The 24,998-nt window shown below is 34.3% G+C and overlaps 1 protein-coding gene across 1 annotated transcript in view; it reads left to right on the plus strand.

The window, feature by feature from the left end:
* ADGRV1 (adhesion G protein-coupled receptor V1) overlaps window positions 1–24,998 on the plus strand; it is a gene marked incomplete at its 5' end in the record, with an annotated part of 277,332 nt that overhangs the window by 34,957 nt on the left and 217,377 nt on the right. The window contains 20 exons of the mRNA XM_084224720.1: window positions 35–220; window positions 935–1,115; window positions 1,666–1,829; window positions 2,469–2,592; window positions 2,958–3,224; window positions 4,612–4,738; window positions 6,913–7,130; window positions 8,214–8,957; window positions 10,704–11,077; window positions 13,054–13,230; window positions 14,790–14,970; window positions 15,586–15,788; window positions 16,423–16,552; window positions 17,965–18,045; window positions 19,354–19,493; window positions 19,970–20,579; window positions 21,472–21,687; window positions 22,827–23,042; window positions 23,911–24,155; window positions 24,351–24,532. Coding sequence (XP_084080846.1) covers window positions 35–220; window positions 935–1,115; window positions 1,666–1,829; window positions 2,469–2,592; window positions 2,958–3,224; window positions 4,612–4,738; window positions 6,913–7,130; window positions 8,214–8,957; window positions 10,704–11,077; window positions 13,054–13,230; window positions 14,790–14,970; window positions 15,586–15,788; window positions 16,423–16,552; window positions 17,965–18,045; window positions 19,354–19,493; window positions 19,970–20,579; window positions 21,472–21,687; window positions 22,827–23,042; window positions 23,911–24,155; window positions 24,351–24,532 — 4,766 coding nt within the window. The remainder of the gene's footprint in view (window positions 1–34; window positions 221–934; window positions 1,116–1,665; window positions 1,830–2,468; window positions 2,593–2,957; window positions 3,225–4,611; window positions 4,739–6,912; window positions 7,131–8,213; window positions 8,958–10,703; window positions 11,078–13,053; window positions 13,231–14,789; window positions 14,971–15,585; window positions 15,789–16,422; window positions 16,553–17,964; window positions 18,046–19,353; window positions 19,494–19,969; window positions 20,580–21,471; window positions 21,688–22,826; window positions 23,043–23,910; window positions 24,156–24,350; window positions 24,533–24,998) is intronic.

Consider the following 24,998-nt stretch of genomic DNA (forward strand, 5'->3'; position numbering starts at 1 on the left):
TGCAAGTAAAATGCTAGATTTTCTTCTTTTACAGGAGGGGGATTCTGTCGAACTGCAGATTGTCCGCAGCAGAGGGAGCCTTCTCAGGCAGTTTCTGCGATACACTGTAGAACCAAGGGACAATAATGAGTTTTATGGAAGTACAGGAATTCTGGAATTTAAGCCTGGTGAAAGAGAGATCATAATTACTCTTTTGACAAGGATGGATGGGATTCCAGAGGTAGAAATGAAAATTTTCCTTTCTCCAAATTGTCTTCACAGCATAACAGTTTTTCACTTATTAAAATTTTAAATAATTTTAATAATTTTAAATAATTTTAATTTTAAATATAAAAATATAAGAAAATATATGGCAGCAGAATGAGTGTGCAATGCTTTTCTATGAAATGTATTCCCAGTCTCCCAACCAGAGATGCCTGGATTATTAGAAGGTATCTTTGGCTTTAATAGGCCTCAGTGGATTTTTTTTTGTAAATTGAAACTTAACTTCTCATCCATCTGAGCTTTTGGCACTCGTGGCATTCTGTACTATAGAATACCACTATTTTATTTAGGGCTGTAAATCAATAGCTTTTTTTTTGTTCCATTTTTGGTAAATACCTGCTAACCGAATTCAGGACTACCCAGTCTACACTAATATTTGCTGTATAGATGCAAAGATGCAATGCTTTAGTATTCCATGGTGCATCTCCTGTGAGTGCTCAAGAAATAGTTGAAGCACAAATTCGTATTATATTAATAATGCAAGCTGAAAAATTCTTTTTAAATTAGCTTAATGTCAGTGTTTTTTAAATCTTTACTTCCACTGTTACAGATGACAAAGATGTACAAAACCATTGTGCATGTAGACAATGTGTGTAATTTTCTTTTGTTGAAATTGTCCTCTCTTTCTGGTGAATAAATTTTTTATTCGGACTGAGTTTCTTTCTTCCAGCTGGATGAGGTATATACTGTTGTGCTCAGTGGCTACAGTGAAATGTCAGGCAAACTGGGAAATGCCACAAGGGTAAATATAACCATTTTGAAGAATGATGATCCACATGGTATCATTCAGTTTCTACCTGGTGAGCTGTCAGTAACAATAAAGGAAAGTAAAGGAGAAATCATCTATGCTGGTAATTCTTTTTATTAGAGTAACTGCTTTCTCTGCTCTCTGTTCCTGCGAGGCTACTTTTCCCTACTTCCCCTTTGTAGGACAATGCCTGGTTCAGGAGTTTCCAGGGGGGTATAGTATGATGAGCAGTGGAGATTAGTGTGTAGGAGGATTGGCCTTGAAAGCCATTAGGGATCAATCCAGTTAAAATATAGCTTGAGAATATACCAGACAGGAGGGACAGAGAATTTATTTACTTGATAAGGAGCAGCCTGGTGGTAGTTGTTCTGCTTGGCGAGCATGAGGTGCGGTGTGAGAGAAGAAAGAGCTAAATTTTCATATGTGTGACTTCAATTTATCTTTTGTATCAACAGAGTTGATACAAGTCTTTACTGCTGTAATGGTCTATTATTATGTGGCTTTTTGTGTAGGGCACTCGCATATTAATTTTGCAAGAAGTGGATTTGTTTACTGTTTCCCTTCCTTTTTCTTTGTGTCAGCTTTGCTGACCTTTATGATTTTGAGTTGTTTTTCTGGAGATACAACTGACTGTACATGTTTACATTTTGTAGCTTCTTACACACTTGTAAGAAACCAAGGAAACTATGGCAGTGTTAGTGTGTCCTGGATTGTTGACCCAGCATGCACCAATGATATCTATCCAGAACAAGGGATTGTATTCTTTGATAATCTGGAGTTTTCAAAAAATATCACAATTTACTCTCTACCAGATGAGGTAATAATATTTACAGTGTTTTTGTGTAAATATATGGAGCAAAGAGGACGTGCTGAAACATTGAAACTTAGGAGGAATCTCTGTTTTTTAAGAAACTGTTAATTTTTTTGAGAAAAATCAAAATACTTGGATAGAAGTGAGTTTACTTAAGTAAATCATAAGAGAATTTGAGACTTTGTGCATATCTGTAAACAAAAAAGTTAGAATCTGTCAGTAGTCATGTGGCTAAATTATAATAATAAGTAAACCACTTGTTTTGAGAGCAAGAATCCTAATCTTACATTTTTAATGCTGATATATTTGAAGTAAGATAAGAAAGAATGAGAATAATTAGTAATAAATGAATAAATAAATAAATAAACATAGCTGTTGCATCAGCATCAGAAAACTGCAGGATAACTTCTGGGTCATCTGTATAATAGTAAAGGTGAGGGCATTTATTTACAAAGCTTTTTGACTGATGATTTTTTTAATGTGAGTATATGAACTGTCATTTGTCTTCCCTCTTAATACACTTGTGAATCAAGAAATAAACAACAACATGCAGGAACCCTGTTTTGTTAACCTCCTCAGCTGTTCATTTTTATTTCTTCATTGTTTCATATGCAACAAATTAATTTCTTCATATTTTGTCATTAGGTACCTGAAGAGATGGAGGTATTCATAATCAGATTATTCAATGCCACTGGTGGAGCAAGACTGGGCAATATAACCAGTGCATTTTTACAAATTACAAGGAATGACGATCCCATTTATTTTGCAGGTTAGATATTACTGATTTTAAATTTTGAATTCATATATTTTATTGACCACGTTGTTAGACCAGGTTGTTGAAAAATCTTAATCCTAGTGGAGCTAGTGTTATAAGATGTACTTCTTTTGTTTTTGTTGCATTGCATTTGCCTTTTTTTTTTTCCTTAAGAATTTTTTCTCATTTTATGTCATTATTCTTGTTAATGGCTCTAGGATTGGTTATGTGGCTAAGGACAGCAATATTCTCTTCTACCTGCAAGTATTTCCCTTTCTTAACACATGTGCCTTCTCTTTCCTCTTATGGGGGATTAGGTGAATAAGCCACATGCAAGAAGCTCGGGCTTGAACTTGAATTTGTTGCTTGTGTCTTTTCAGAACCTCTGACAGTGAGTATTACAGAAGGGAGTGTTGCAAACTTTACAGTCCTAAGGAATGGATCTGCTAATACTGTTGTTGCTGTTCAGTATATTACTGTTAATGGAGATGCAACAGCTGAAGAGGGAGACTTTGTTCCCAGTGAAAAGGAGAGTTTAATTCTGTTCGATGTTGGAGAAAGAGAGCAGACCTTATCTGTGTATATTAATGATGATGATACCCCTGAAACTGATGAAGTATTTTATATCTTTCTTTTGAATTCAACAGGTAAAAGCAACGATTTAATGTATATTTAGTAACTCTCATTTTCTTTTTTCTCTATTTTTACCAGCTTATTCTTATCATAAAACAATGTATGAATGCCAGGCATTAGATGAATAAGGTTTGCATCAACATTTCTATAAAACTTCTGTACAGTGTGTTTGGATTTTGATCTTAAATTGTTTAATCGGAAACAAAAATTAAATTATGAAGCTGAAACTATCCTCCAGAAATAACTTGAGCTGAAATCTCTTTCCAAATGCTCCAAATTAGATGGGGTTTTGACTCATCAATAAGAAAATATAAGTTAAATAAATACGTAATTTTTCTCAGTTATCTGAGTTTAAGGTAGTTCATGTCTTTCCAGAGGCCAGCTAGAATGCAGTCTAATACACCAGTTAGAGAACACCAGCTTCGTGGAAATTATTGGACAAAGCCATACTTCTCCCTTCTTAAATTTTCTCTTCAGTGCTCTCTTTCTATTTGACTAACCTTGTTCAGGATCTGCTGGTATCTTCTTTTACCATTCTATTGAAAACCTGTGATGGCTTTCCTCCTATCACATATTCATGCCAGAATGGGCAAAATACAGAATATTTCCAGATTAATTCTTGAAAGGGGAAAAGAAGAAATTAATATTTTTCTTTTTATCATCTGTTGTATATATATTGGCCTTGGTCGTTACATCCCTTTTGAAAATTTTGTTGGACTGTTGTGCCTCTGACAAAATACAAATAGAGGTATATGAAATTAAAAACATAAATGTGTTGTTCAGTTTGGAATAAAAACAAGTCTAGTGCTTTCGGAAAGGGTGAAAACTAGGATGGGGATGGAAACATAATGTACCTTTGTGGATATAAAGAAGTGTTGAAATGTCCCTACTCTGCTAATATGCACAAAGAAATCCTACTAATTTCCACCTTACTTCACCAGTATCTTGTATTTTTTTCCTTTCAGATAGGCTGTGATATGGGTATTACTAATGTCTTAGAGATTGTTGTTGTTTTGTATTTGGTTAAAGTGCAATATTTCTGCTGTAGATTGAAAGGAGAGCTAGGATCTCTGAATACATGTCTTTTTCTTCGACTTGACCAATTGATCAGACATGAAATACTGCCTCTTATACAATCCTTTCTTCTCAGGATTGCATAATTTCTGGTCATGTCACATTTTTTTCTTCAAATCTGCATTCTTGCCTTAGATGCTATTTACATTTTTCTACTGATTTGCCTGTTACTGAATATCTCAAATATTAGTTTGCACTGATTGTTTTATCACTGCTTGTTTCTTTCTTTGTGTGAAAGCTGACAATGTGAGAAGAAAATACATTCAACTTTAGAGTTAGCTCCATTTCTGATTCCAGTTTTGATGAAATTAATCACCCTCTTTTTAGGGGATACTGTTATCTTTAAGGCTGGCGTGGCTACAGTTATTATTGAAGCAAATGATGATCCTAATGGAATTTTCTCCTTAGAACCTCTAGAGAAGACAGTGGAAGAAGGAAAAAGTAATTTTTTTTTGTAAGTAACTTTTAAATAATATTGTTGCCCCTTTTTTTGAATACAGGTATGTATATCTTGATGTGTGTGTTATTTTATGGATAGTACTTTGATCTAATCCTATTTTTGCATTGCTAAAATTTATTAGAAAAATAGCTTCACCAAATTTTGGATTAAATTATTTGCAAACATATTGAGGATCAACAAAACATCAAACATCAACTCTTTATTATCAAGAAGACTGTGCATATTAAAATGTGTATATAATTCCTGTTAAAATATAAACAAGTTTGATTGCAGCAGAGGGGGCTTTTTTATATCTTCAACAAATAAGATTACAGCATAGGGGTTTTTGTTTTCACATATTTTTCCAAGAGTGTAGATTCAGAAGGATCAAGATGAATGAGCAGAATATAACCTGGAGCAATAAAGTAAAAAAATATTTTCAAAATACAGCTAAATACAGCTATGTGGTTGTTAATTTCTTTTTGCACGCCTGTTTGAAATCTTACCCTGCAAAAAAACTATTTTACTATATTCTTTCTGTTAGTTTGTTTTTCTTCTCTCTGTAAATTGCAGACAGGAGCCGTACTCAAAGTCCAGATGTGCCTTTCTTCTAGGCTGAATATATTTTTCCCTAGTCTGACCTGTAGCTGCTGGGATGTATTCAGGAAAGGGAAGAGTTAAGAAATTAAGTTTCATGTCATCTGACCTTCTTATGTTCCTAAAGTGAGAATGTGGTTATAAATTGACAAAAATACTGATTTTCAATGAGAAAATTTTAGATAGGGTTTAAAGAAACATAGGTTCACAATAAATGTGACAGAGTGCATAGTTTAAGAAGAGGCTTTTTCTCAATAGTTTAATTATCTTTTATATATTTTTATTTGATTTGATTGTTTGTTTTAAGGCCTTGAAATAGATGCCTTTGACTGTGAGTTAGATCCTTATGCTTGTGTTGCAGATCTAAATTATTAAAATCTTTGTTAAAAGAGTACATGAAATATATATTCGGTGGCTGGTTTTGTTATGCTGCTCTTTAGGGATTTTTTGGTCCTTAATAATTTTTACTTTTAAATTGATGTGTGAAGGGTGATGATTTGAGCTAAAATTTATATACGGGTTTTATGTGCTTTATGGAAGCATTATTCCAAGGTCACCAACATCTTACCTTGCTTAGTCCTTATTGATAAAATATATTTACTAGGAAACTGTCTCTTGCATACCCCCAAAAGGATCTGACTTCTGTTTAGTGCATAAGAAAAGCGTCAGACTAGTTTATATCAGTGAGAACAGCTATGGCAACAATGAGTTTTAAGAGAGTAGCTGGAGTTACTGCAACAGTGCTACATTGCTACACTGCGGGAATGGAACGCCCTGCTTAAAAAACAGCAAAAGGAAACCTTTGGAAGCAGTAAAAACCTATTGTGCTTCTGTTCCTAGACTACCTTACTGAATTAATTTTTCAGACTTGTACAATAATGGTTTAAACTTTTTTTTTTCTTTTTGCCACACAAACAGAAATGCTCTTTTTACATGCAAACATATTTTGTTAATAAAGGAACTTCTTTATGTTCAATTCAGTTTAGTTCTTCAGTTTTTATTTATAATAACTTTTGGAAATTAGTGAAATTATGTTGCGAGATAACTATACAAACAAAAAAAAGCTTTTTTTAATATTTATTCAATTGTTAATATGGAATAATAAAAAAGTTTGTGAAGGACCTACTATATAACTGAAATTAAATACCAGTACAAAAAAGGTTAAGGCACCTTAATGGTTAAAGGAACAAAATACTTGTAGTTAAATGCCTTCTCTTTCTTCTCTAAGAGTGGCCAGTTAACACAATTTTTAATGTCAATTTGCTGAATTAAACATTCATTTTTATTATTAAAAAATAGGAGTGCAAGACAAACTGATGTTTATCTAAACAGTGCTATTTTGCATGTACCTTCATTGATAACTTTCTTTCTAAGACATCTGTGTATACCTTGATGAAGTGTTATATTGTGAAATAGCAGGTCCTCTAAGAGGATTGTTTTACTGTTCATGGTTCTGTTTGTTATTTTTGCTTTTTTAGGACAATGCATATTATATTCCACAGTAAGGATGATCAGTCTATGTTTTCCATTGTTAATGGAGAATGCTGATGCATACCTGCCAGGACATTGACTCTTTCTGTATCTCTGAACAGGATTTTGAGACATAGAGGACACTTTGGGAATGTCTCATTAACCTGGCAGCTCTTTCATAATGATTCTGCACTGAAGCCAGGAGAAGAGTTCTATGAAACACATGGGACTGTGTACTTCATGGATGGTGAAGGATCAAAGCAGATAGTGCTCCATGCTGTTTCAGATAAAATTCCTGAATTCAATGAATTTTACATTTTAAAATTGGTGAATATTTCAGGTACTGTCTTCCATATAACCATTCCCTTCTTATCTGGCAGAAAATAATTATATTTAATCAATCAAAAAGAAAACAATCCTGCAAAGAGCCTTGCCTTGGTGCCTATGTCATCCTATACTTTTCTGGTGACATTTTAGGTTTTGTTTTTCATTTTTTCTTTAGTTTAGATATATGAACACAGTTTTGGAATCTGTCCTTTAAAAAAGATGCCTTTTAGTGATTTCTGAGATGTAGAACTTTGTGTAGAGCTGACAAAATGAAGGTATAAAAGGTTATGCATATCTGCCATAGTGGAGATTGGCTGGTTTGTTTGCTTTTTTCTAGAAATTTCTCAAAAATACAAATACCACTTCATATCACTTAATTTACAACTGCTACAGGCCTGCTACTGAGTAGAGTTCCAAATCTGCTGGACTCCTTCCACCTCAGTACTATTTATGGTCTTCTGTGCCGAGATACAACTGAAAATATGTTGACATTTCTGTAAGTGAAATCTGTGTGCAGGTACAGAGGATTTCCTACTTAGTGGTGCATGGAGGCTACAGAGATATGCATGGTGCATATCTCTCCAGTCATACCACGATCTTCTTACTGTGGAGAAGTAGGTGACTAATGGCAGGACTTAGGAGCAGTTTTAACATGCAGCTAGTTACTGATTTTGCAGGGTAATCTCTGCTTATTTGAAGGCAATGAACCAAATGTTGCCATTTCATATTTGTGTCAATCTTGGAGTACAATGAGAAATGAATTTGACCCCATGTTTTTCATGTTTTTCAAATGAAACAAAATCAACCTGTCTCATTACTAATTCAGGAAGTCTGAGCTAATCTTGTTTTAACTGAAAGGCAATTATATTCTGCAATTGAAAAATAACGTCTTGTTTTCTATGAAAATGTTCTCTATAGTGTTTTAAAACCAAAACGGTTAATTTATGTTAATCCTAAATTTGGAGAAATTTTTCTGAGTTCAGAGACTTTAAAGAAGATTTAGGCCTATTTAAAAAGGTGTTTTGTTTAAGTATTTTTAAATACTTAGTAATTTTTTTCAGACCAGTAACTTTTACTCTTCACTTCCATTATATAGGTGGGTCTCCGGGTCCTGGTGGGCAGTTGTCTGACACAAGCCTTGCTGTAACTGTGATGATCCCTTTCAATGATGACCCTTTTGGAGTCTTCGTTATAGATCCAGAGAGTCAGGACAGAGAGATAGCAGAAGATATTCTTTCTGAAGATGATCTTTCCTATATTACAGACTTCACCATCTGGAGACATCAAGGCACTTTTGGTGTTGTCCGTTTAGGTTGGGAAATACTGTCCAGTACGTTTCAAACTGGATTACCACCAATGGTGGACTTCTTGTTGCTGGGATCATTTCCAAGTTCAGTGCAATCTCAGCCACACATGAGACGCCATCACAGTGGAACAGATGCTTTGTATTTCAGTGGAAAAGAGGATGCATTTGGAATTATTGGTCTGGAGTACCCATACGATGGAAATACTGCAGTAACTAATTTTACATTTTCAGCATGGTTAATTCCTAATGTCAATACTGATGGTTATATAGTTGAAAAGGATGATGGCAATGGGACCTTGTATTATGGTGTGAAAGTCCAAACAAATGATTCTCATGTTTCTGTAGTGCTTCATTATACTGCATTAGGATCCTATATGACATACATAGCCAAAGCAGCAGTCCTGAAATATCTCGATGAAAGTACTTGGCTTCACATTCTGATTACTCTGGATGAAAGTATAATTGAATTTTACATGGATGGAATTCCAGTTCTAGGAGGAATTAAGAGCCTTAAAGGAGAAGCAATTGCTGATGGTGAGGCAATAGGTTGTATTGTTTTTCTTCATATGTGAAGTTCTGCAAAATATGGAAAAATCTAGCTCCTTGAAAGATGTGTGCAAGATTCAGAAATTATTATGTCTGATTAGTTAGTTAAAAGCAATTAATAGAAAATTCTAGGAAGTTTCAAAAACCATATAAATAGAAGTAAGAGCTGGGAAATTTTCAAAAATCATCAGAACTGTAAGGGAGCTTGTAATTAATAATTACATTTCTACATGTAGGCTTATAGATATATAACTATACAATAGTTATATATATTTACAATTAAGATTTTGATTAGATTTACAGTACTGTGGCTAAGAAAGAATTTTTTCTCTTGATTTCTGAAACAAAATACAATAATATTTTTTATTCTACTTGTGTATTATATTACAGCTAAACCATTACTTTGTAAGCAATGGGATTTTTAGGGTTTAGATTTACTTAAGCATGTATTTACATGGTATATGAAAATTTTGCCCATATGTTTAATGATGTTCCAAATAACCTTAGCATATGTGCTTCAGTTCCTCTAACTTGATATTCCTAGATGTGGCTTAATCATACATAACCATTATGCACTTCTACACTCAAATAGTGTAGCAGTGAGCATCATAATAATTTCTTTTAAAAGGCAGGTATTGTATGGTGGGGATACATATATGTTTGCTCTTTCTTTTGCATTTCCTCACTCTTCCATGTGCTTTTTTTTCATAGCAGTAATCTCCTCTTTTTCCTTTCTTTCTCTCCCCATCAGTTTCTTTCATGGGGATAGGCAGTGTATGATTATCAAATTCTTGAGTACAGGGTCCTCTGTAATCAAAGAAGAAAAATTTAAAAATATGCAGTGATGTTAAATGCATATACATCTAAATGCATATATGTGCACAAGCATAAAGCTCTGTCTGGAGATACTACAAGTATAAGCTAATTTTTTAATCTCTCACCATTTAATATTGGATACTACAGTGGTACTGTAGCCTGACTTTTCTCACCATCCTCTGCCATACGTCTTGGGACCATTAGCAGTTGTGGTTGCTTGTTTCTAGAAGTGACACTCAGTGGCACACTTCCTTCCAAATCATAAAACAGCTGAAGAGATATGTTCTTTATGCTTTAGAGTGATAGGGATGAGTATGAGCTACCAGCTTAGTTTATTTGTGAAAAAGAGAACTGTCATCCTCTGATTTGCTGAATATAATAATTTTTTGGAGAGAAAGAAATGTTAAAGCAGTTGAAAACAGTGCTTAGAACTTGGTCTACATTTCCTAACCCTGTCTTTCAGTGCATGAGGGTACAAGCATGTCCTGTGTGGCTAATACTCTGATCATCAGAATGGATTCTCTGTCTTAGCAGAGGACATATTAAATATACAAAGATATAAAATGGGTAAAGCAAGTGTTTGGAAAAACAAAATTGAAATGGACTGCAGCTGTCTTTGAAATTTTTTAATGGAAAGAGAGAAGTTTCCAAGATTCACTAAGATAAGGGATGATGACAATGTGCAGATAGAATTAGTAGGATGAAAAACAAGAACCATCTAGGATGGAGTTATTTGACCTGTAATGATCTACCTGTAACACTGAGATGAGGCTTCAGGAGCCTCCCAGTCTACCTTTCAAGATCAATATGATTACTAACCCAGGGACAATAAACAATTTACCATAGATTATTAAATAATTATGTCTATTAGTTATTTTGAACCTAATAACATGAGAAAAATTCTGATTTTCTTCTCAGGTCCAGGAATAGTGAGAATTGGAGCAGGAATCAATGGCAACAGCAGGTACACAGGTTTAATGCAGGATGTAAGGCTTTATGAGAGAAAACTGACACAAGCAGAGATCTATGAACTCCATGCAACTCCTGCAAAGAGTGATGTACACCCTGTCTCTGGATATTTGGAGTATCGGCAAGGAGAAACCAATAAATCTTTCATTGTATCTGCAAAGGATGACAAAGAGGAAGAAGGAGAGGAGTTATTCATCCTAAAGCTCGTTTCTGTGTGTGGTGGAGCTCGAATTTCAGAAGAAAACACAACAGCAAGATTAAGAATACAGAAAAGTGATAATGCTAATGGTTTATTTGGCTTCACTGGAGCATGTATTCCTGAGGTAAGATGCTCATACAGGATAAATTTTAGACACAATCAAACTAATGGTAAGGCTAACTAACCTTTGAAGGGCCTTGATTCTACATTTTTAGTTTTTGTAGTCAAGCAAAATTTTCTAGAATTTGGAATTGTGTAAGTTCTGTTTATACAGCCTCAGTCACTCTAGCATTTCCAATACTACTTTTTTTAAATCCCCTCCAAATTATTTTTATTAAGAAAATTTATTTTATTTAATAAACTGAAGACTAAGGCTTAAAATTTCCTAGAACAGTTTTTTTCCTCTACTTCTGTAGCTTCTGAGACTGTAACCTGATGTCATCTTAGAGAGAGTTCATTTTCTTCTTAGTATCTGGTACAGTTCTATGTTTTGGATTCAGGATGAGAATAATGTTGATATCACAAGGATGGTTTGGCTGTTGCTAAGTACGGCTTCACCTGAGTTGAAGACTTTTCTGTGTCTCATGCTCAGCTAGTGAGGAGCTTCAGAAAAAAATGGGAAGGAGCATGTCCAGGACAGCTGACCTGAACTGGCCAAAAGAACATTCCATATTACAGAATGTCATGTCCAGTGTATAAACTGAGGGAGTTACCTGGAATGCAGTTGGTCATTGTTTGGAAATTGGTCAGCACGTGCTGTGCGATTGTGCTGTGCAGCAATTGTTTCTCCTGAGTTCTGTTCCAATCTCTTCCTCCCTTAAATTAAATCATCATCATTTTCATCATCTTATTTGATATGAATTCACTTAATAGTGGCTGGAAGTTACTGTTTTTAAAAATTAAATATGGAGGTGACCACCATATATGCAGTGTATAAACTTGATTCTTTTTTTGAGGGGATTGAAATAATTGTAATTAATTTTTTAGTTTTTTAGTCATTATTAGGGAGAAAGACATGATACCCATTTATATTATTATTAGATTATTTTGGAAAAAAATTCATAATGCTTTCAAATTTGGGAGCTCTTATGACAACCTCTTAAATGCACCCTTTCTATCTGAATTCATTATGATATGTTTGAAGGCAACCATCTTGCCTGACTGATGATAGTTTTTGGTTTGGTTCAGTTTGCTTTCCAGGTGCCTACCATCTGCTACCATAATGGATTCCTTCAGTTTCCAATGCATCTGATAATTCTGTGATGTCACAGATCAGCAATCAACCATGAAGCAAGATTAAAAATTTATGTGGCATGTTAATTGCTTCGCCTTTATCTTATAGCATTGTTTATCACTAGTTTAATTTCTTTATGTCTGTGTCTGTTAAGCAGCTGGAGGCATATTCAGTATCTGCACTGTGCTATACAACAGCTCTGAAATTTACCTAATACTTAAGATAGCTTTAGTCATTCTGATGTCAACTTTCAAATAAAATGATTTTCTATTTTAGTTTGATGATCATAAATTTTTTATACACTTTGCCAGTATCAATACCTGATTTGTTCCAAATGTGTGAAATTGTTGCTGCTAAGGGCATGTTCTTTGTGAATACAGAATTGCAAAGGGTACTGTAGCCCAAAAAGTTCTTCAGTTTTTTCCTGAATGATAATTGTATAGTTTAATTTAAATGTATCTATTTTTTTCCATAGTGTTTTTAGTCAGGGGAAGGATGAATCCAAATCTTTCTTTAAATTAAAATGAAAATAACTGTCGTTAATATAAAACAGTATAGTCTTTTGCTTCTGATGTACACATTCCAAACATTGATTCTGTTTTTGTGTCCAAAAGAAACAACAGGGTACACAGTTACTGGCTGACCTTAGGGAGATGCTAGGAGCTATTGCAATTTCCATTGAGATTGTTCTGACCACCATCAACACCAGTTTCAGCTTCCTGTCACTCCAGAAGTGCTGAAAGTAACATGACAGCAATAAAGAATTGCTGAGCATTTGAATAGCATTAGAGAATTCAACCTTTTACAGTTATTCCCTTAATTTGCTTTGATCATAACAAATATGTCAATTTCTTGCTTTCTTCCAGGCTGCTGATGAAGGTTCCACTATATCCTGTGTCGTGGAGCGAACAAGGGGCGCCCTAGACTATGTGTATATAAATTACATTATCTCACAGGTTGATTCCGGGGGCATTAATTACTCCCTTAACGATTTTTCTAACAGCAGTGGCACTATCACATTCCTTCCTTGGCAGAGATCAGAGGTAAACCCTACCTTCCTATTAACTATTCATCCTGTCCTTTGCAAACCTGCTTGGAATACACCTTCTGAGGATGCTTGACTGATTTCCATACTAGAGTCTTTTCTTCACATGGTTTTTATTACATTTTGCAAGGTTTATTTCATCTTTGACATCTAACGAGTGACAGGATAGACACCTATATATCTGTATGAATCTCACTTCAGGCATTACTGTGCATGCATGAATGTTTAAATACAAATAATTGCCCATAAGATATGTTTACATATATCTATATATTAGATATATCTATGCCTATGCATATACTTCAAGTATAGGTAGTCCTGGGCTTGAATAGTGGATCCAATGACTTCTGGAATTAGAATATGATCAGGTTTTGATCCGAGTTGTGGAGATCAGTTTTATCTCTACAACAGTTAAATAGACAGCAGTCAAATTCACTGCTGTAATCAAATGTCTTGCAACTGTTAGCCACATTCTGTCCCTTTTGATTAATCTATTTCTGTGAATTTTACCCCAACCCACAGCATGGGAATTTCACATGTATTTGAAAAAGAAGTGTGGAACCACAATATTGTAGAAAGTTCATGAGTGGTTTTTATTAGTGTTTGTTAAATAGAAAGGGTGGATTGATAGTAGAAAATGCTGTCTTTAATTTTGCTTCTGTCATGCTGTTGAAGTCAGTAGGGACTGAGTGAAACCTACTGATATAATTTGAAAAGATCCCAGTGACTCACTTAGAGCTGTGGATTTGGTCCCAGTTAAACAATGTAACTGATTACAGCTTGGCAAAAAATTGTGATTTTGGAAAATAGTATGCTCCTGGCAGTTTATTCAGCTTTAATTCTCTACTGAAACGTATTACTGCATTACATAGAGTCACTTAAAGTTAAGTTTGCCAAGCTTTTCCAGTCTGGCAGCATGGATGAGTCTTGAATTTATAAAGTGGTAGAAAAGACCTGGGGAACCCTCTTGCTCAATTGCTATGTGGTCCAATATAGTCTACATACAGAGAACCCAATGGTCATGGCCCTAAGAAACAGACTGGGAGCAGTTGCTCATCAGGTGAAAAATCTTAAGAGAATTTCCATTGACATTTTTAAACTACTCATTCCCGTGGCTCTACATCAGCTTCCTAAATTTTTTCTCCTATATATTTGTCAAATCTTATCATGTTATATGGGAAATTGGAATGGTCTGAGATTAAATTATAGTTTATGCCGAGCAGATTATGTGACAGATTATGTGACAGGGTAGTATGATCTGTAATCTCAAGTTCAGATGACATTAAAAGCTCACTTCACTTGCTCACTAAATTAGATAATTGCTGTAAAGTCTGTGACAACTTGGTAAAGATGTTTTTGGAATTGGTATTCTAAACTTATTATCATAAGGTTAAATAATTTGGAGGGCAATAATTTTCTCTATTTCTCTAATTTCTTTCTGAACTCAGAGCAGATACAGCTGCTTGACTAAAAACTTAATTGTTTAAAAGGGTCATAAAACTCTTAAGGGATGTATGTTTCATACTTTGATTTCTCCATTATTTGGTCCTTCTCTAGGTCTTAAATTTGCATGTCATTGATGATGACATTCCAGAGCTAAATGAATATTTCCGTGTGACATTAGTCTCTGCAGTGTCTGGAGATGGAAAACTAGGTTCAACGCCTACCAGTGGAGCAAGTATAGATCCAGAAAAGGAAACTACTGATATCAGCATTAAAGCCAGTGACCACCCATATGGTAACAATGTTGAAGATGATACAGTCTTATTGCAGATTTATATGTACTTCTAGCTCAAGAGGTAAAAAATTTGCCTAGCCTAGATAGATGAGGAAGCAATGTCAAGTATTACACTTTATATAACTTGAGATTAATTCATAATTTTTATACAAGAATGAAAGTCACATTACTTACTCTTGAGAATACTACAAAAAAGGAATTAAAGCTTCCTGGACCAAACATGGGATCGTCCCCATTTGCAAGAAAACCACATTGCATGTTGTTGATTTTATGGTAGTTATTGTGAAATGAGAATTTGTAACAGAGAGAGACATTTAAGCATGCCTATTATTATACCAATAAGTACCCGATATTATGACGTTAGGGTTCTTTTGGGAAACGTTGAATTCATTCTTGTGAAATAGTTTTTTTAAGACTAACATGAGTATCAGTGAGAGAGAGAATGGTACATAGTACATTCCTGGAAATAGCATGATTGAGTCACAAGGGCATCTTAATATGTTTAAAATGTCATAAACATTAAATATAGATATTATAAATATTTCTATTAATTTTTATTATTATAATTTGAATTTTATATGAGAAGCCATGAAAATAATAATTTTTGTCTTTCAGGCCTACTGCAGTTCTCGGTGGGGCCACCTCCTCAGCCCAGTGATGAAATGATTCTGCCAGCCTCTACTGTGCCCCATATCACTGTCAAAGAAGAAGTGGGACATGTCAGATTATTGGTAGTTCGTGCACAAGGGCTTCTTGGAACAGTTCTTATGGAATACAGGACAGTGCCACTTACAGCTTTCAGTCCTAAAGATTATCAGGTATGGCCGTTGCCAAGGGGTGTAATTATTTTAGAATTTAATTAAAGCTATTTATCCTAGAAATAGCCATCAGTTTGAATATTTTAGCTCTGCTGTGATTCTTTTCAAAGAAACAGTTTGTTCTATTATGGTGTTGTGATTGATGCATAGTAATATACAAATATAACCCACTGTGTGCATTTTGCCTCCTTTCTGTGCAGCGTGTTGTGTTTCCTAAGAAAAGCCCTTGGGTTTGATTTTGATATCCTTTTAAAAATTGTCAATGCAGCAAAAATAGATATTTCCTATTGTTTCTAAGTATATCAGATTTTATATGACCATACAAGTGCATATGCAGGTGAAGATTATGTTTGTACTTACTAGGATTTGTACATATTCAACAACATAGCTTATAAGTATTTGTTTTCTTGTCTGACTGCTGTTTGTGCAGAAAAATGTAGATAAATGAAGATGCTTATAATTCAGTGAATTTAGATTGCTATTTCTTATAACAAAGACTCAGCAGATTTTTTAGTTAAAGTGAAGAAAAGTAGATGTTTTGATAAAGAGAAAAAGAATTGAGGTTGTATTTCTTTTTTCATTTGGATGAAAACACTAAACTTGAACAAAACTGTGAAGAGCTGTCATATTTCAGGCTGTTTGGGGGTCAATGGAATTTCAGCCTGGAGAAAGATACAAGTACATTACTGTTAACATCACCGACAATTCTATTCCTGAACTAGAAAAAACTTTTAAAGTGGAGCTGTTGAACCCAGAGGGAGGAGGTAAGGCTCATATATCAACCCACTGGTTGTATTTTTGTGATCTTTATTTATCGCTTAAACTCTAACCTTGTGAACTACTTCCATGTCATTTCTAAAGACACACACTCCAGAAAGCAGCAATTCTTTTAAGGAAAAAACTGTCCTTCAGATGTTTTGTTGATCACTGTTGTAAACAATCAGATCTCAAAGTATATTACTACCATACATTCAAAGGCAATTGCTGCTTTTTAAATTACATAATTCCATAGTTGATAGAAGGAAATAAAGTAATGTAAAAAAAAATTCTTTTTTTTTTCCTAAGTTTTCAGTACTTAAGGTTTAACAGCCAAAGATGTGCTTCTCCAGTTTCACTTTAATGAAACTGGAGAAATTGCAATAAACTGGCTCATAGCTTATTCAAATAGATTATAGCATTAGAAAATTGTGGGTTTTGAGATGCCCAGAGAGTTTAGCTGAGTTGGAGAAGTAGCTAGAAGCTAGCATAAATCCTGCTGTGAGACGTTAGTCTTACAGCTGTTGGCAAGCATCAGTGCCCCTGCCACATAAAATCAATTTTGCTTTATGGAATTTATTTCCATTGCAAAAAGTTTTTAACGTACATTTCTCCTGGTTGGGGGAGAAGAACTAATTGAAAATATTGAGAGCCATAAAGTGCCTTTTGAACTGATATTTTTCTAAGCAATTCAGAATTGCAAGTGTGATACCTTCTGGAAAGTTACATCATATTAACATGAATGTCTGTTCTGCAATGTGTCATGCTAGGATTATTTTGATAAAAGTTTGAGTTTTCATGCCTGTGAAATTTTTGGTCAAGTAGTCGTTTCAGTTAGGCGGACTTTTGTCTTTCACTTATTTTGGTTAGAAAACTTACAGCTAACTTTGGTAATTTACTGGATGCAGACACCTCCTCAACATAATCTTTTGGAGCTTTCCAACACCACTGCAAGCACAAAACTTAGAATAAAGGCTCCATCAGTTAAGCTGCCAAATTTTTTCAACCAAATTTTTTTCAACTTTCTGGCGCAAGTTTTTGATTTGTGAGAAAATGTTAGAGTAAGAGGATTTCACAGGGTTTACCCACTTCTTCCCTCTCCTCTCTGCCCCATTTCTAATTTCTCCATGAGGATTGAGAGAGAGGGAACACAGAAAGAAAGGTTAAAAAGAAGATAAAGTTGTATGTGTTTTCTTTCCTTCTGTCTTCCTTTTACAATTCCAGTGCAATAAATTAAACAAGGTGTAGCATGTTCAATGTTTTTTCTGGCTTTTAGGAGAAATTCATTTTGAAAATTGACACTTTCCTAGAAACACCTCTGTCTTTTTGTGTTATCCAGAAATGTTTGAATTACTTTCTGCTTTCCCTTTATTTATAAATGTATGTATATGTATATATCTGTATGTCTGTCATCTTAAAGTTGCTGAGCTCTTTAGAAATGATGGAAGTGGTAGTGGTGATGGAAACATGGATTTCTTCCTTTCAACTGTCCCTCAACATGGTAAGCTTTTTTGATTAATCCTATATTTTATTTATAAGTGTAATAGCTGTCATAAATTATTATGCTTGATTCAACTTTCTTTACATGCAGTTAGAGATTATTAATTTAGATTTAAAATTAAGTTTTACCAAAAAAAATTCTTTCCATTTTAACTTAGGTGTTATTTCATTAGCAAGCAGTGCTTAATGTAAAGCAGAGTACAACAGGCTCTTATATAATCAAAACTATATTGTAAAACACAATATAGCAATTTCAGAATTAAAGCTTACAAAATTATCTTTGTCTGAGCATCTCCTGGGAGGAAAAAACAAAGGCACTTTTAAAGTTGAAGGCAATTTTAAAACTACCTGATTGTATGCTTTGATACTATGTGATATTCTATGTATAGTTTACCCTTCATGGCAAAAATACTCTTAAAGAAAAGTAAGTCGCATTAGATTTTTTAATGAAATAATTTGATCTTTTTTATTTTTCCTCTTTCATTTCTTCATGTTTTTATTTATGTCATGATATGGAGAAAACAATGATAATTAATATTGATAAAAATACAAAATGAAGAAATAACATAGAATATATGGCAAAACCCTATGCATCTAGGACTTCAAATGAAAACCTGAAAAATGTAAAAATGTTATATGAGCACCCTTATGCCAGTAAAGTAATATTTTTTCTTTTATTCTTTTTTCTTTTTTTTTCTTTTCTTTTATTTTTCTTTTATTTTTCTTTTTTTTTTTTCTATTTTTTCTTTTTTTTTTTTTTTCTTTGACATTCTGTTTCCCTTTTACTTGTTTCCAGGAATGGTTTCCTTAAGTGCCAGACTCTTTTTTTCTCTCTGAGCAGTAAATTATGTCACCCAAGACAATATCTTTAGAAGTAGGATTTACTTGACTTGGTAGGTTTTTTTAGTTATATTTTTTTTCATTCCAGCTTATGTCAGGATGAGATCTGCATTCGTCTTGTCTTTTCTCTCATGCTGTGGTCTACAGTATAACTCCTCACTGTCCTAAATACTGCTCCATTTTCATTCATTAAATCTGTAATTTTATTTTGGTTCTTCCCTTTAAAGAATACTTTTTTTTGTTGTTGCATAGTTCCATAGAAGGACTGAGAGGACTACCTTACTGAAAGTCAGCTCCTTTTACATACAGGGAGTTATCATGCATTTTAAGAAGAAAAAAACAAAGATAAACAGTACAGATACTTCATACTCTCTTTTGTATTTTTGTAGCATATTTCTTCAGCTGCATTCTTTCATATAAGAAAATATGAGAGATAAAAATAACCCTTTTTGGAACTCTCATTTAACAGCTAGCTTGGGAATTGCATCCCACATCCTTGTGACTATTGAGGCTTCAGATGATGCTCATGGTGTGTTTGAGTTCAGTGCTGAGTCCATTTCAGTGAATGGAACTGAGCCTGAGGATGGAGATAGCAATGTTGTGCTGCAGGTTAGAAAGCTTTGAGTCTCATATTCCTGCATTTTACTCTTCTGTCTGTTTTTACTAGTGTTCTCTGATGCTTTTGTCATTAGTCAATGGGGTTTAGAACAACTTTGTGAGTTTTTGTTTTTCCATTCATGCAGTGTTTGCTAATGTATATTATTCAGCTTGAAACTAAAATAATAATAATAATAATAATAATAATAATAATAATAATAATAATAATAATAATAATAATAATAATAATAATAATATCAAAAAACTTAAAATCTTCTACTTATTTAGAATCAAGGATCAAGGGACTGCTGTCTAAAATAAGCGTTGGTAATACAAATTCTGCAGAGCTAAGATAATAAAAATTACATGCTTTTAAAACACTGACATATCTTTAATTAATCATGTTGTCTTTGCTTAATTGCATTTCACACTTCTATGTTTCTTTCTCATAGAACAAAAATATGCACATCTTTATTTGTTTTTCTTAGGTTGTGAGAAGTCATGGGACCTTATCTCAGGTGACATTGTATTGGATCATAATCTGCGATCTCACCAACGACCTGATCTCCACAGATGGGAATGTGACATTTGATGTTGGCCAAGTGAGAGCAAATATTACATTACAGGTTTCTCCTGATGATATTCCTGAACTGGACAAGACGTTTTCAGTCTTGATCATCAATGTCTCCCTTGGTCGTCTTGGATATCATACTAATGCAACATTAACTATTTTAGCAAATGATGATCCATATGGAGTCTTCATCTTTTCTGAGCAAAACAGACCAATAAAAATTGAGGAAGAAACAAAAAATGTCTCTCTGACAGTTGTGAGATGCGGTGGTCTCCTTGGTACAGTAATGGTGAAATACAGAACTATTGGTGATGAAGAAAAGTTACCCTTTCTTCCACCTGATGTTGTCAGAGCAGTAGAGGGAAAAGACTATATACCTGTTACAGGTTATGTGATCTTTGCAACCAATGAAACCGAGGCCACAATATCCTTGCCTATTTTGGATGATGATGATCCTGAGAGGTCAGAATCCATTTTTGTGGAGCTAAGCAGTGTTGTTTTGATCAAGAAAGCTCAGGATCGGCCAAGTAAGTGTCTTACATGAAACCTACAATTTAACTATGAAGGTTAGTATTTATATATAACAGGAAAAACTGCAGCAAGACAAATGAACACTTTACCTCTGCCAAACTCTGTGTAGTTAAGATATCTCAGTTGCCTGACTTTTGCCTGTTGACTTTTATTTCCTTTGGCACACTATTTTATTGGAAAAGCATGAGTATTTCTTTATCCTTTTTGCATTGTCTTATGCAAAGTGTTTCAGGCCAAATATATTACAATATTTGTTTGTGCACTAATACCTGCTTATTTAGTATTGTTTCTGGAAGTTCAGTAGTAGGAAATGACTAAGCTAATTTTTTAAATTAAACTACAAAAAAGTCTTATTTAAAAAAACAGATGGAGGATCAATGACACACAGTTTTCTTAGTGTTGACAATTTTTACTTATTTTCTCACTTAGATAAATTCAGGTCATTACAGCCTGATTTGTGCTTCAGAGATTCTTGGGATGTCTAATTGCTGCCCTTGCTCACAGATTAAAGGGTATCTTCAAATATAAGTCCACTTGGAGTTGAAATCTTACTTATATTTCATCATATCAAAAGTAAAACTGAACTTATTGTGAACTGTATTGATCTTATTATTAGTCTTATGGATGAATAAATAAATTCACAATAGTTCATCTTTTAAAAAAAATTATGGCTTGTATGCTCCACAGCATATATTCAGATTTTCTGCCAGAACTTAATTTAAACACATGTATTTTGGTGTGGTTTGTAGTTATGCTTTGTCCAAGTGCAAAAAAGATATTTTTCATGAAAACTAGAGACAGCTAAAGTTACATGTTTGCCTATAAACTCCGTAGCCATGAATAGTAAGCATTTCAGGTACTGCTCACAAAGTTTTCTTTTTATTTCAGTTATAAATTCTCCTCGACTTGGTTTAGTGGGTGAGACAATAGCTCATGTGATTATCGATGCCAATGATGATGCTTTTGGAACACTTCAGCTTTCAGCTTCAGCTGTGCGAGTTGCTGAAAACTATGTCGGACCAATCATTAATGTGACCAGAACTGGGGGAATATTTTCAGATGTTTCTGTGAAATTTAAAGCGATGCCAATAACTGCAACAGCTGGTAAGAAAGCAGAATAGCAGAACTATGCAGCCTTTGTTAAAGCTGAAACAAGCAAGTGTGTAATGAATACTCGGTTATGGAACAAGTATAAAATATGAAGTAGTAAGGCATTGACTGTGCTTAGCAAATAAGAATCTAAGACCTAGGGGAAAGTTTACACATTATCACTGGAGAACCTAAGAGTGAAGTGAAAGAAGGAATTGGGGTGTTTGTTTACTTAGTTTGTTTACTTAGCACACCACCACTTAAACACCCCCTCACTTCCCTCCCCCCAAAATGCTATAGTAGTATATGTAAAAACAATTTAGTCCCATGTACATATTTAAACCCATCATTTATTGGTTAGTTGAGCTTATTGGAGAGGAAGTAAGAGCTGGGGACTTAGCTGTGAAAAAAATGTGGGAAAATCTGTAAACTTCTCCAGTTGGGCCCTGCTGTAGAGAAGGTACATAAAGAAAGGAGAAAAATTATGAAGTCTCTAGGATTACTTAGACAGTTTTAAATTGAGTGCACTGTATTTCAGCTATGTCAAAACTGATTAGGTGGGTGATGCATGTTCTTTTAATTTCATTTTTATGTAACAGAGTGTAGCTAGATTTATATCAGAGTATGCCTTCAATTAGTTTCTGAAGCAGAGCTGTGATCTTGTGTATAACAGATGTTTCTCTAGATAGTTGAGACAAGTTTGCCTAAAATGAAGTTGACACATAAAAGGTGTCCTTTACTGAAATCTGCTTTGACAAGGCGCTTCTGTTTCACTTTTATCTCTTGGAAAGCAGGACAGCAATTATAAATCAAAGACAGAAACATCTTGGTAGTGTGACATTGTAAACAACAGACAATAATGGACCTTTGGTAACTACCTCTTGGTCTAACGGTTCAGATTCTTTCTCTTTTGGTCAGCCAAGTTTTATTTTGATCCATCCAGACATCTAAAATGCAACTGGATATAAATTAATAAATAAAGAAAAAATAGTTTTGGGTCTAAAGATAAAGGAAAAGACACCATAAAAACACAGAGAAATGCCTGTTAAGCAAAGAGAAAATAGGTATTAATGCTAATGTTCACCACACTGAACAATAAAGCATTGATTTTATCTGTGTTTTATTATTTTGGATTTTTTCATCTACAAATCTAGGTGAGGACTACAGTGTAGCTTCATCAGATGTTGTCTTACTAGAAGGGGAAACAAGTAAAGCTGTGCCAATTTATATAATTAATGATATCAATCCTGAACTTGAGGAGTCATTTTATGTTCAGCTGCTGAACCAAACAACAGGAGGAGCCTTGCTTGGATCTTTGACGAGGGCAGTCATAACTATTGAGGCTTCTGATGACCCATTTGGATCCTTTGGTAAAGGAGTACATATTTTCTTTCTTCCTTAACATTTTTTTCTGAGGGTTTGTGAGGGAGCTGCAACTTGGCAGCTGAATAAAAACATTCAGAAGTAGAAATGTAGGTATGGACAATAAAGGAAAATATAAGATGAACTGAATTAAAACATGCAATAAAGGAGTAATGGGCCTTGACTATAACAGAAGAATTGAGCCTCTTGGAGGCTCTGATTGTTTGTTGGCACCAAGCAGTAAAACGAGGCAACAGGCAGAAACTGATGCCCAGGAAGTTCACCTGAACATGAGGAAGACCTTCTTTACTGTGCAGGTAATGATGCACTGGAACAGGTTGCCCAGAGAGGTTGTGGAATCTCCTTTAGTAGAAACATCTAAGAACTGTCTGGACACATTCCTGTGCCATTGTGCTCTGGGATGACCCTAGTTGAGCAGGGAGCTTGAATCAGATGATCTACAGTGGTGCCTTCCAACATGACCCATTTTGTGATTCTAAAAACCAGCGATTTCTACTTAACATATTCCATGTTAAATAGTTATAATTTATTTCTTCAATAAGTGCCAAAGAATTTCTTTGCTGGGAATAATTATGAAATTATATTCTAAGACCTTAGAAACAGTTCATGTTTAGGCTCAAACAATAGGTGTATTGGAATAGATTTTCGGAGTGAGTGCCTAATTTTCATGCTAATTTTCTCTGCAGATGAAAATATCAGTATTGAAAGTCTGCTTTTAGGTTTAAACATGATTAAAAGGGGTTTACCTGTGCAAGTAAATGCAAGCAAGTAAAATAAAACTCTGTACTTCAGAAACAGATATATTTATTTTCAATATTTTTTTAATGCACTGCATCTCCCTGTGGTGTACGTCAGTTTTTCAGAATACCGAATTCACTGTGGAGGAGCCTGAATTTGGATCAGTAACCATAAATCTGCCAATAATCCGCAATGCTGGGACACTGGGTAACGTTACTATTCAGTGGGCTGCTACCATTAATGGGCATCCTGCTGATGATGACTTACAAGTTGCCATGGGTAATATTACTTTTGCCCCTGGGGAAACCGTTCAGATGTTGCTGTTGGAAATCCTGGCTGATGATGTTCCAGAAGTAGAAGAAGTAAGTAGAGCAGTTATGTCTCTCTTGAACAGTATTAGAGTTTTAACTTGTGTAAGAAATGTGTGCAGATCAAAGCAAGAAATGTTACGGCAGGAAGCTGCAACAAGTTCAGATTTTATTTTGCTTGTGATTATTTTTAGAAATGGCAAAAATTATTTAGCTGCATTATTTGTTCTTCTTCTTTTTCTTTTTGAGATTGTCCAGATTGAATTAACTCAGGCCTCCAATGGTGGTGCTATCGGGTTAGATGGCGTGGCAAATATTGTTATACCTGCCAATGATAATCCTTATGGCACAGTTTTCTTTCATCAATCCTCATATCAAATTCAGGAGCCACTAGAAATAAATTTACTTGCAAATATATCAGTCAGGAGAAGGTCTGTATAATATTGGCTGATTTTGAATCTCTTTTGTTGTTGTTGTTGTTGTTGTTTTGGTTTGGTTTGTTTTTTGTTGAGTATTTTTCTGGCAATAATTTTATATGTCACACCCTTGTATAGGTATTTGCATCAATTTCTTGTTCTGCCAGCTTTTTTTTCATATACATTGATTTTGAACTAGATGTCTCCTTGTTAGAAATGTATATAAAGTACAAATGTAATAAATGTATAGCGTAAACCCAGTGTACCCTATGTACTTGAAGTTTTTATTTTGCCTGTTAAATGACAAGCCATTTACAGCTGCAAACCAGCAACCAGCCTGTTCCTGTGATGTGAACTGAAGGAAAAAATGTATCAAATGTTGTGTGATGGAAGACAAAATGAAAAGCAGAACAGGTTTTGCATGTGAAGTATGATATCCTGGACACCTCAGAGGGATGATAACAATGTTAGACAAAAAAGG

The sequence above is a fragment of the Fringilla coelebs genome (genome assembly GCF_963513975.1).
Source record: "Fringilla coelebs genome assembly, chromosome: Z".
Classification (NCBI taxonomy): Eukaryota; Metazoa; Chordata; class Aves; order Passeriformes; family Fringillidae; genus Fringilla; species Fringilla coelebs.